The 12,507-nt window shown below is 41.3% G+C and overlaps 1 protein-coding gene across 1 annotated transcript; it reads right to left on the reverse strand.

Moving 5' to 3' along the window:
* Positions 1-2,121: 2,121 nt before the first annotated feature.
* On the reverse strand, positions 2,122-12,442 carry JAG1 (jagged 1; the record flags this gene model as incomplete). Its single annotated transcript, XM_009582484.1, has 17 exons — positions 2,122-3,695; positions 4,453-4,603; positions 5,075-5,206; positions 5,540-5,776; positions 5,863-5,972; positions 6,208-6,321; positions 7,144-7,229; positions 7,341-7,368; positions 7,889-8,005; positions 8,130-8,243; positions 8,354-8,467; positions 9,117-9,230; positions 9,771-9,935; positions 10,474-10,624; positions 11,136-11,309; positions 11,882-11,928; positions 12,338-12,442. Coding segments are annotated over 17 exons (2,417 nt in total), but the record flags the coding sequence as incomplete, so codon positions are not given.
* Positions 12,443-12,507: the final 65 nt, after the last annotated feature.

The raw sequence follows: 12,507 nt of genomic DNA on the forward strand, positions 1-12,507 counted from the left end.
CAACTTGGGCAGCTCTGATTTTGTAACACTATGAGGTAGCGATGAAATGAGTTATATGGGAAAAATAAGTTGTGTATGGAGAAACTCTGCAGTAGCAGAACCTCCGCATGGTCAGTACAGTACTTTGTAGCACAGCAAAGGCTGGAAAGAAAGAAACGAATACTGCGCTCAAGGCTTTGACAAGTTTTGAACCTTGAGGAACCCAGGTTTTGCTCTACAATGAGTCTTCGGAGATTGAAACAGCTTTGTCACTGTGTTAAATGATTAAGTCTGCAATTAGAATTTGCCTCAGTAGGTTTCAAAGTAGCCTGTCAAATACATGTTCCCAGGACTAGCAAAAGCCCTAATTTTTTTTTTTTTTTGCCTTTGCTTAATGGAAAGCAGGCTCAGATTTATTCCTACAAATTCAGGTATAAACGTTTCGGTCATTTAGAAGCGGTAACTGGTTTCTGCATCATTGAATTTGAGACCTACGTGAGCAGTAGACTTGAGGAAGATGGTTAATTCAACATCGAAAGTACGGAAAAGCATTCGGTTAATAGCCTCCCTTTGTGTTTCTGGGGCAGGTGGAAGATTCTATTATCTTTAAGTGGCTTCTTTAGCCATGACGTGTTTGTTTATTGCAGATTGTAGAAGTCAGGGAACAAAGGGAAATAAATACTCGTGGGATTTGTTTGACAAGGAATTATTGGAGTGGTCAGATGAAGCTAATCTTGTTGACTTCCCATTCAGCAGGCAGTAAACTGATGATTCTCCGGTACGTAAGTTATGCGGCATGTGACTGTGAAGAGTAAGAGCAGTCCCCCTTTCACCGTAGTGTAGCGACAAGTTAGAAATCTCCTTTTACAGCGAGTTTGAAATAAAAAGTAACACTGAATAGCTTTTATCCATTTTTTTTTTTAGATAGCTGTAAAGAAGGTACAGAACAGAGTATGTCTTGCCATCAGATTTTTTAAGTGTTCATTGTATTCATACCTCAGCAATCTTTATATATAAAGTATCTGTATTTACTGCAAACAAAACATGGATGAGGTGGCCTAACCTTGCAGCGGGTTGGTTTAAGCTGAAGTGCAAGAAGCAGCCTGACCCTATTTTATATTATTTTTCAGTTGAGTTAGTTACACTGTTAATTGTTCCTTCAGCTCTGTACTTGCACCTTACCAAAACAAGTCTGCAGCTTCCCCAGGAAAGCGTGCTAAAGTAAGACTGTCAGAGAGCTAACAGCCCCTTGTAGGTGGGAGGGGCTGCATTAGTTACGCATTAAAAGCCGTTGTGTTGAATATTTTAAGAGTTTATTTTATGCTTTACGAAGCACGTTTTGCCCATTAGAAATCAGTCTCATCTATGGATCCTTTCCCATCCAGGTCAGCAGTTTGTATCTTGCCTAGCTCCTTAGATTTGGTTACTATCTGGCGGTAGCTCATTGGCCCACGCGGAGTAAACTCGTTGCACAACGCCAGTCACATCGTCATCCTCTCGGCAGTACAGGGAGGTACGTTAGCCGAAAGACACTGGGAACAAGGGACACGCTGCTTCCAAACCCCTTCCATTTGATTCAGAGCCAGAGGGGAACGTGTACTCACCTAACAAAAAACTGACTCCGCCGAAATCAGTGGCAGGTCCTGGAAACGTAAACCGGCACCTGCCCCTGTTTTTGCACAGCTAACTAGTCGGGAGTGCCTCCACGCTCAATAATCTCCACGCTCTTTTATGTTTTCATACAAAAAATTTAATAAATATTACTTTTCAAGATTTATTGCCAGGAACAACACATCAAAGATGTATTTTCATATAACACTAATATCACAATACAAGGTATCTTCCTGATCTCAATGGTTAACCACCGAGATTGCTATGTTTATAAGCCTTTTGATCTTAAACGTCGTAATAGCACTTTGATTTCCTCACTTCTTAAGGCGGGCAGTGTAATCTACGGCAAACCTACACAGTGATCTTACTGGACATTCTACTGTTCAAGTATTCAACAACTAGCTTATTAGAATACTCCCCTAAATGCAGTAGATTACAAAAAAAGTCAAATCTACAAGTGGTTCAGTATTACATATTCATGGTGAGAAAAAAAAAAAAAATCAGGATTTACAAAATAAGATTGCTGTGTTTCCAACTTCACACGCTAATTTGATATTTTAATTACATGCAACCACTCACATTTCATCTACATAAAGTAATAGCTCAGTTTTGTTCCCTTAAACTGCTTCTTAGCAGATTATCTGCCTGTCACTCGTTTTTCAAGTCTAAAGCAGCAAAAAAAATTTTCTAGTCTAATTATCTAAACTGCCTCAGTCAGTACTTACAAATAGTCTTAAAGTGATACTATGGAAGGTGTTTCAAACGTTTGACATTGTACAAAAACCAGCATCAAGGCATGAAAGCCCATCCTATTAAAAATAAACTATTTTAGAACACCTTAGTTTTGGCATATAGGCAACATGTAACAAGAAAATAAATTCAAAATAGAGAAGCCACAAGCTTACAATGCTATCAAAAACCTTCAACTCTAAACACATACATATAAATAAAAAGGAATGATATTTTAAGGCTCTTGATTATTAAGTTAATAAATCAAATATACACAGTGATTAATAAAAAAGAATTATTTACATATCTATACAAACTTCTATTTTTGACACATTTTCCTCTTTAAATTCTTCATTTACCAGCAACTGCTGACAAGTTCCCCCCACCCGCCCCCAACAAAAATACAATAAAAAAATAAATAATAAACTTATTTTTGATAGTTGCTGTGGTTCCGAGCTGCAAAGGCACTTTCAAATACAGAACTAGTTGTACGTCACCATAAAACCAATATACAAAAAACTCAAATTCAATAAATATAAATAAAATGTATTATTCTAAAGAAACTGTATAAATTGGGACATCTGGCAGAAAAAAAAAAATTAACATTCCAGAAGAGTAATAAGGCTATGTAATACCTTATGAAACGTTTCCATGATGTATCAGCTACAGCTGAATTTACAAGAGGGCACTTTTGACTAGTTTTGCATAGATGTGAAATGCAGCACTTGGTATTCCAGCCAACCACAGCAACTATCATTGCCAGTGTAAGCCAGCTTGTCAAAACTTAAATTAACACAGGGATTCTAAGTAAATAATAGCCTTAGACTCAAATATTACACAACAGTTGAAGAACTACAAGCTCTCGAGTGCCTTTATAATGATACTTAAAGGCCCTGCATGGCAGCACCCCGCTGTCTGCTATACAATGTACTCCATTCTATTTAGGCTTTGTGCACTTTCCAAGTCTCTGTTGTCTTGTTTATTTGTCCAGTTCGGGTGTTTTGTAGGTGTGCTGTTGGGGGGCTTTTCATCTCTGTCTACCAAAGTGTATGCTGGCTGCTTGGCAAATCGGGCCTTCTGCTGGTGTTTGTCCATGTCGTCTTCCTCCACCTCTGAATTGTGCGTCCTTATTTTGGCGATTTTAGAGTTTTTGTTTTCGTAGTCTTTAATGGGGACAGTATTTGCGCCGTGTTTCTCAATGGGGTTTTTTATCTGATTCAGCTGCTCCCTTACGTTGTTGGTAGTGTTGTCATCAGACGCCGTGTGAGTATGGCTGCTCTGCTTTCTGCGCTTTCGAATGCACCAATAAAAAACAGTTACCAGGCAACAGATCCAGGCCACTGTTAGGACCGAGCTCAGTAATGGCACCAAGAAATCTGGAAGAGATACGAGACCAGTTAACCCTGCTGCAAAACAAGCGTTCCAGTCAAGGCTTTCTACAAAGAAAACAAATCTCAGTTCTTAAGCCTCATTTTTTCACTGGGGTCCAGACAGTAACATAATCCTGGCTCCTTCAGAATACAGGGCGTTTAAAGCGAGTTTAGGGCTCGAAACGTCTTCCTCTTACGCACAGAGCCAAGTCACCGCAGGCAACAGTAACGCAGGCTTCATTACACTGCCCTGCCGCGGCTCCCAGCTCAGAGGGAACATCTCCCGGCCTGAGGGCAACTGGCTCCGTACCCACTGCAGGCACTTCTCCCCCCGCTGCTGGCCGTCAGCAGGATGCCAGCGCACGCCTGGCCTGCGTGGACGGCTCACGGACGCTTCTGACCTCAACCTTTAATTCATCGCGTTTGGACAGTGGCATTGCCAGGTAAACACGCGGGAGCTTTCAGAGCCCTGCAGCGTGACCTCTCCAGCTTTCTTCTTCCTTATTTCTCCATAAAGAGGGCTGAAGTGTAGCAGCCCTTTTAACAGGTTAGGCCACTGTTTTAGAGCATTTTTCAGAACTTTTTTTTTTTAAAGTAATAGGATCCTGGTGCAAAGCCTCCTTATTGTTCCCAGTTAAGAGGGCCAAGAGGCAGAGGTTCTCAGACTTCCTACAAATCTCAAGTGAGAAAAGCTTCGCCCGCTTTGGAAGGCTTTTCTAGTCACGGCAAGCGTACGCGTTTTTGGAGACAAGGAAAAGCTTACCTGTTTTGTTTTTAACCGGTCGCCGTTGTACTCTGACTTCCGCGACTGCAGCAATTAGTGTGTTGTTACCATCGCGCTTACTGACAAGGTCAATAATCTTATCTGTAATGTCTTTGATTGGGTTTTCATCTTCCCCTATATCTTCTGCAGACTGCAAGAGAAGTCACCAATTAATGCCAAATGCCAGATCAGATGCGTGGGTAATCTGCTATTTACAAACTTTCACAATCAGTTAAGGCTCTCGGTACTTTTATAATACTTAAAAAACAAAACAGAAACAAGCAAAAAGCCCAGCTATGGGCAGAAACTAATAATGCAGAATTTCTGTCCCCATCTTTAAAAAGATGACAAAAAACCCCAAACAACCCCAAAAGCGGTGCTTGAGAAAGCATGACAGAAGAATGTTTTACTGCCCTGTTACAGTTGCTACCAGACGGTCACTTTCAGGTATGCTCATGTAACCAGGATTTCTTCCCTGTTCTTAAAGGGAACTGGGATGGAAACTAAACCACGAGAAGTGCTGACAAAGCCAGGGATCAAGATTTGTATGAAATCCACGTGTTGCACACATATCCAAGCAATCAACTACTAAGACATTTAAAAATATTGCAGGAATACTTACAATAGCAACATGTATTTCATTATTTGCCAAGTGTGAAGGCTCACAGGTAATATAGATGGAATATTCAACAGAAACATTCTTCAGAATATTCAGATTCCTCAATTCACTGCAAATGTGCTCTGTGGTAAGTCCCTGGAGGATACAAAAAAGGTGGTGGTTTTTTTCCCTTTTAAATACATATGCACACGAACACACAGATATAAGAAGTTATTTTTCTGCCCTGAAATAAAAGAGTTCAAGGGAAGAGGAGGTGGACTTCCCTCCAAATCAGCTTTTGTTCTTCTCTGGACACAAAAGCAGTTAGGGTAGAAGTCTGTATTAATCCTTCTATACCTTCTGTTTTCTTTGATAATAAGGGGGTGTCAGCTTTTACTGTACTTTTACCAGTCAAAAAAACTGTTTCATGCTCTGGGAAGCGAGCACGTGTGTGCCGCAGCTTGCCGTGAGCTATGTTCTGCTACTTACTGGTGCCATCATTTCTTTATTAAAGGTAAAGGTGATGTTGGCACAGTTGTCTTGGTAGTAAGAATCAGAATTGCATTTGGTCTTCACAGGCTGTTGATTCGAAGGCCAACATTCACCCACCGCAGCACAGGGATGAGTGAAACAGTGGTCTTCTTTAACAGGAACGCAGGCATGTCCAGCTGGGCATTCGTTATGACCTTTGGCATGTATGACACAAGGTCGAGGACCACACCAAACCTGGAAGAGAATAAAAACCGATAAGCAACCACCGGTTACAGGACAGAAGACCCAAAAGTATAACCCAAACCACAGCACAGCTGTACCTTAGAACAGGTGACTTTTCCATTCAAACACTGACAGGTATTACAGTCGTCATCCCACTTAGCCCCATCTGGCATTACTCGAACACTGGTAATGCAAGGCCTTCCTGTAACTGAAGGGAGATTGGACAGAATTATAAACTTAAAATAGGAAAAAAAAGTGGAAAAAACCCCCTTCCCTAAGTTCATCTAAACTTAGTGGTAAGTTTGCTTCTTCAATAGAGACACTTGTTTTAAACCAACAACAAATAACACCCCCCAAAAACCCCATACAACCACAAACCTGTTAACATGCAGTTATACAGATCTTGCTACAAGCACTATGACCAGCTATGAGACCTGGAATACCTTCTTGGCATCCTGGACCACTACGACCCGGTGGACAAATGCAACGGTACCCGTTAATTTCGTCTACACACGTAGCTCCAAAGGCACAGGGTGAAGACTGGCATTCGTTGATATCTAGGATGGGAAGGAGAGGAAATAAGAGAGTTTCTCGATAGTATCCTTTTATTTTGTCAGAAAACACATATGGGAGACTTGCCAGATGCTTTATGTTCATTTTCTAGTGTCTACTCGGAGATGGATTCTTACTAGCAGCACCGGTATAGTCTCAGAGCAAGTTCTTTGAAGTTTCTGCTGTGTGGCACTAACAAAGATCAAAACCTGACCCCTATGGCTACTTAAGCTTTTCAAGGGCAAGGACACATTCCTTCTCACACAAACACACTTCCTCTCCTTTGACACACTCCAGTGTTGTCCCCCTACTAGATTCTTCAACCGATGATAATGTTAAACCCCTTTCCAGCTGTATTGCTACTATGAAACTTCTATTTCCATGGCTGTTATTAAAAAAAAAAAAAAAAAAGTGTTAGTGTCCTCCTACCTGTAATTATTATTAAATTACAGGGAAGTGCATACATCACCTCAGGGCTTGTAGGTGGATTATTAATTGACAAGGTTTTTGGCTGGCACGCTTTCATCTCAGGCAGAAACCTATGCCACACAAACACACTTTAACTGGGAAGACTGTCCTGAAGGGCATTTTGCCCACTCAGCTGAACCAAGGGGTTTCAGCTCTAGCTGAATGGACTTTAAGATTTCTTTCAGTTTTCAGTGCAGTTCCTGCCCTCCCCACATCTGCTACAGATCTGGGTACGGATACAGAAGACACAGGACATCTATCGTTAATCTGATCTACCACTTAACTCAATTAAGATGATTGTCTCACAACAAGATTCAAGCGAGACAAAAATCAAGGTAGAGTGCCACTGAAACACTTACTGATCCTGCAGTCAGGACCTGCAAAGCCTGGAGCACATTCACAGCGGTACCAGTTGTCTCCATCCACACAAGTGCCACTATTATAACTATAAAGAAAAGTCATTATACACATTAAAAAACTGCTACAGATAAAAAGAATCTAGAATTCTAAAGCAACCAAAAAAGCAAAGGATGAAAGATAAACATATTAAACTTACCAAGGATGAGGACTGCAGTCGTTTGTGTCTGCAAAGCAAAGACAGACAACATTAAATATGCAGACTTTGGCTAACACAACTCTACTGTCAGTAAAGAACGATCAAACTTCCCCTAATGCCCAAGTTACACTTAGCTCAACTTTAACAAAAATATGCTGAAATTCTCTACTAAATTGATTCCAGGCTTCTACCACAAAATTTGTTAAGTACATTGTGGAACACATGTACACAGGAAGAGATCGTTGTAAAGAATCTAACAGGGGAAAAAAAAAAAAAAAACACGTGGAAGCAGACAGAGCTGCTCGTAGAAAAAGAATGCGGGAGAAAATAAGACAACATCTGTCTCCACTTAGCTCATTTGCAACTTTCTCAGGCCCAGGTCAAGGCTCTATCACATAAAGTCATTAAAAACAAAGATTCAGGTGATGCTAAAGCCTACATCAAACAAGCTTTCCCTTCTGGTTTCAATCTTGACTCCAAGGGCGACAGGATGAGCTAATGTTCTCATCACGCAACACTCTGGAAAAGTTCAAGCAGAGACGACTTACTCTGAGTACACGTGGGTCCTTCCCAGCCCTCCTTGCAGACGCAAGTAAAAGAATCGCCGCTGACTACACAGGTACCACCGTTATGACAGGGGTTTGGCAGGCAGCTGCTGTTCCTCGCTGTAACAGAAACAAGATTTGCCGCTCAGTTGTTAGAAAGCCGTCAAAACGGAGCCAAGAGGAAAAACTGAGGTCACAGATTCAGTGCTGCATCTGCTTCCTGGTGATTATGCAGGGTATTTACCAATATTACAAGTGGCTCCTTCCCATCCTGCAGGACACATGCACTTGAAAGTGTCCCCCTCGTCATAACACGTTCCTCCGTTGTTGCATGTTGCTTCATCGCACTGACTGTCCCCTGTGAAGAACCCAAACTATCCTTAATACCAGTGCTTTCTTAACGCAATGCAAGAAGTTTAAGCAGCCTAACAGAGCACGCCTGTTATGTTTTGGAAATGCTGAACTTACGGGAGTGGCAAGTTTTTCCTTTCCACCCATTTTTACATTCACAGAAGAAGTCGTTGACCAAGTCTCGGCAAGTTCCTCCATTGTGGCAAGGGTTTTTACTGCAGTCGTTAATATCTAGATATGTTAAGGAGAGAAAACAAGCTAAGCAATGTTTACAGAATTGACAAACACTTAATGCTTGAAAGGTGCATGTCCCATCCCTAGTTTTGGCCTGTGTTTCAATCATAGATTAAACACTTACGACAGTGTTTTAAAGCTTTAAGCGCTGTCACAGAGATGAAGAATATTCCACCACATTCCTCCAGTTTGTTTTCATTTTGTTTGTCTTCTTGTTTCAGTAAACAAGAAGTGAAACAGCCTATTACATAAACTATCCTATCAGAGGATGGGAGCCGAAGCGCTCACTCTTTTATTCCTGAGACTGACAAAATACAAGTGTGGTATGCAGATATGCGATTTCCTAAAATGGTGTGTGCTAATGGTAAGGGTTTCTTACAGAAAGTTATCCAAAGGGTAGAGCAGAAAATTGAACCGTAGGAGAGCCAGGTTCTACTCCCATTCCAGCTTCATAACTTGGGCTTAGTTCCAATACAAAAGCCTGGGACTCAGTGGAAAAAAGAGGACCCCTCGTCCTCTGCGGCCTTTGAAGCAGACTTCATGTTGAATTGGCATTAGTCGCTATCGTCTTAAAGACAGCACCAGCCATCCCTTCCCGATGTTTTTCCAAGAGATCTTTCTGCGTGCTGAAGAACGGTTAACTTACTTGTTTCACAATATGTTCCTTCCCATCCATCACTACAAATACATTTGTAGGAGTTGATGCCATCGATACAAGTGCCACCATTTTTACAGGGGTTGCTCTCGCAGTCATTAATATCTGCAACAGTTTGGAAGAGAGGGGAGGGGTGAAAAAAAGAAGGGGGGGAGGGGGAGAGGGGAAAAAAAATCAAACTATAAGTACAGCTACTAGTGGTCATCATCTTATTGCAGACTATTTGATGCTACTTCCATTTCTAAGCCCCTTTGAGAGGAAGGGTTATAAGCAAGATGAGACATAGCTGAAAAACAGTGCACAAAGTGATGAGCCTGTCACTCAACAATTACTATTAAAAACAAAAATAAAATCAGGAGTCCTTAAGACCCATGTAAAACCCCACTATTAACTACCTCAGACCTTGTATACATAAGGTTTTTAAAAACATACAATTCAAGGCCAGAAGGTTCATTACTGTGAACTTTCCCCAAGGCCTAGCAAATTCCAATCTGCCTCGCCCAAGCGGGATATGAAAACTTAAAGCAGTTCCAAGGTTCACTGTGTTACAAGAAAGAAACCTTAAAGCAGTCTGGGAAGAAAGGATGGAGTCTTTTTCCAGAAAGAGTAGGGGACAGTAAAACGTGTTATCTTTTTAGCTCTTACTCTCGTGACAATAGGTGCCAGTGAATCCTTTGTTGCATTCACAGGTGAATTTTCCACCTGCTTGGCTCTTGCATTTTCCGTGAGGACCACAGACATTTGAAGAAATGTAACGAACCCCTTCCGGTGTGCTGTTAGAAGCTACTGCCACGGTACAGCTGTCTATTACTGCAGAAAAAGCAGAGACCTGCATGAGGATTACCCATTCTATCTGCTTTCTTAAGCTAAGAGCAACATTTTAATTTCCAGTGATGGATGTTTAAGAGACATACATATCATAGAATCATTTAGGTTGGAAAAGATCTTTAAGATCATCAAGTCCAACCGTAAACCTAAGTGCCAAATATGCTTGCTGCTTTAAAATAAAAGGACTATACCAAGTGTTTGTACATAAAATAGCCACAGCATCTTATCTGAAGGTTGCTGGACCACATCCGTGGCCTGGAATAAATTCAGCAAAGCAGGCTATTCGCTACATGTGTTTTCCGTCCACGTTGACATAACGCTGTCTTTCAAATAGCTGATATTTACAAATAGTACTCATCTTCTCACACAAATAGAGGCCTAAGACACAGGGCAAAATTCAGCCTCCTTATACAAAGACTACTCCACTGACTACACTCTTGGAGCTGCATTATGGCTTCAGCCAGAGGAGGGGCAGAAACTATTGTCAGTCGTTCCCATTCACCTGCAAGGTAACACAAACCTTCACAAGGAGTTGTGCGGCAGTGATCTTTCAGGTGGGAGCAGTTCTTCCCTTCGTAATCTTCGGGGCAGTTACAGAAATAGTCCATAGCAAGATTGAAGCACTGGGCACCATTCTGGCAAGGATTTGGCTCACAATAATCTATGTCCAGCTGTAAGTAGTACAGAGAGAGGAAAGGGAAATAAGGAGGGAAAAAAAAAAAAGGGGGGTGGGTGGGGAAGGCTGAGTGAAACAGAAGTTTTATCATAGCTTTCCCTCACTACGACAGGCAGACATTGTGGAATCTGACCTTTTTATCTGCTGCCTCAATGAATTGTTCATAATGCACAGAGTTTAGTTAGACTTGCAACTATTTCAGCAGACAGCACTCTTGATATTAAACAGCCACTGAAAGTTAATAGTTAGTTTGCAACAAAACCTGACACGCAAACACTTGCGGTCTGTTTAACAAAAAGAATCCTCAGCAGCCTGTCAGAGTTTTTTGTTGGTTTCTTTTTTCCCCTCAATATACATTAATCAAGCACTTTCTTGGCAGACTGACAGCAATATCAAGTACAACTTTATACTATGGTTCACTGGATGCAAGGCATTCAGTGTACAGATCCCGAGCGCGGGTAGAAACGCCACTGGCTGAGGGCCTGCCTTTCACCCATGCTTCTTACCTGACAGAGGTTTCCTGAGAAACCAGCGGGACACAGACATTGGAATCCATTGATTTCATCCTGGCAATGACCCCCATTCATGCAAGGGTTACTTGCACATTCATTGATGTCTTTCTCACAGTGATCTCCTGCATAGCCAGGTGAACAGATACACCGATAACCATTAACCAAGTCCTGGGAAGGAACAAGAAAGTTTAGAGTTAAGGGTTTTTTCCTCCCTCTTGATAGATTCTTATTAAAAAAAAAAACAAACAAAGCCCCCAAAAAACCTAAACCAAAACAAACAAAAAACCCCACCCAACCAACCAAAAAAAAAAAAAACCATAAAAAAAGAAGACACAGTCCAAAAAAATATATCCTTTTACTATGTCCAAACAAAGCAAGAATATTTAGGGCGGGAAAATAAACAAACATACAAACACACCAGTACAGGCTTACATTCTTAATTTCCAGGCAGGATACCTTAATCCACATTTACAGTAGGTAGTTTGCACAACCACCAGCCCATTCACTGGTGACGCTGGCAGTGAAAATGAGTCATTTATTGCAGTTATATTTTTTGCCCTTGCTGTTCTACACACATACCCCGACATGCTGTAGCATGACATAGGGCCTCCCCCCAACTCAAAGAAATGACAATTTGTACCAGCTAATTGCTATTTTCCACACTATTTGTGTTTAGGCTCAAATGTTTTAGTTACTGTTGCAAGTCTCAGGGAAACCAAAATAAAACAAGAATGGCTCACCCGACAGGATCCTCCATTCTGACATTGTCCACGACAGTCGTTAATATCTGTAATAAAATTAGCGTGGTTAGAAGGCGAAAATATATTTACACTAGATACAGAGTTCAAGTCTCTCTAAAACTGCAGCTAGATAAACCTTTTGTCAAGTTTCCTGCATGCCTTCCTTGAGATAAGGTTATTATAATGGGTGGGAACTTTTCGCGATTCTTCTACTAGAGGCAGTGAAACTTCACATCATTGTTTTAGTCACTTTATCAGAATATAGCTATGTTATGGACTAATGAGTTTGATAAAATAGTGTATTTTCATTCCACACCAACTACTCCCTTTCTAAAAACATCAACCTCTGGGACTCTGCCCGATGTTTAAATCTGGGCTTAGAACTCCATGGCATACATACATATACACACACACACACAACTGGCCTTTAATAAATCCAAGGATATGGACACTTACTTATATCACAGTTGTGGCCAGTAATGCAGTCACAATAGTAGCTGCCAATCAGGTTCCTGCAGGAGTTGGCATTGACACAGGGTTTGCCCTCACATTCATTCGCATCTGAAAAAACAATGTGAATGGCCAAATGCAGGGCTTGTGGGGCAGGGGGGAGAAGGGGCGGGGGG

The sequence above is a fragment of the Fulmarus glacialis genome, unplaced genomic scaffold (genome assembly GCF_000690835.1).
Source record: "Fulmarus glacialis isolate BGI_N327 unplaced genomic scaffold, ASM69083v1 scaffold23037, whole genome shotgun sequence".
Lineage (NCBI taxonomy): Eukaryota > Metazoa > Chordata > Aves > Procellariiformes > Procellariidae > Fulmarus > Fulmarus glacialis.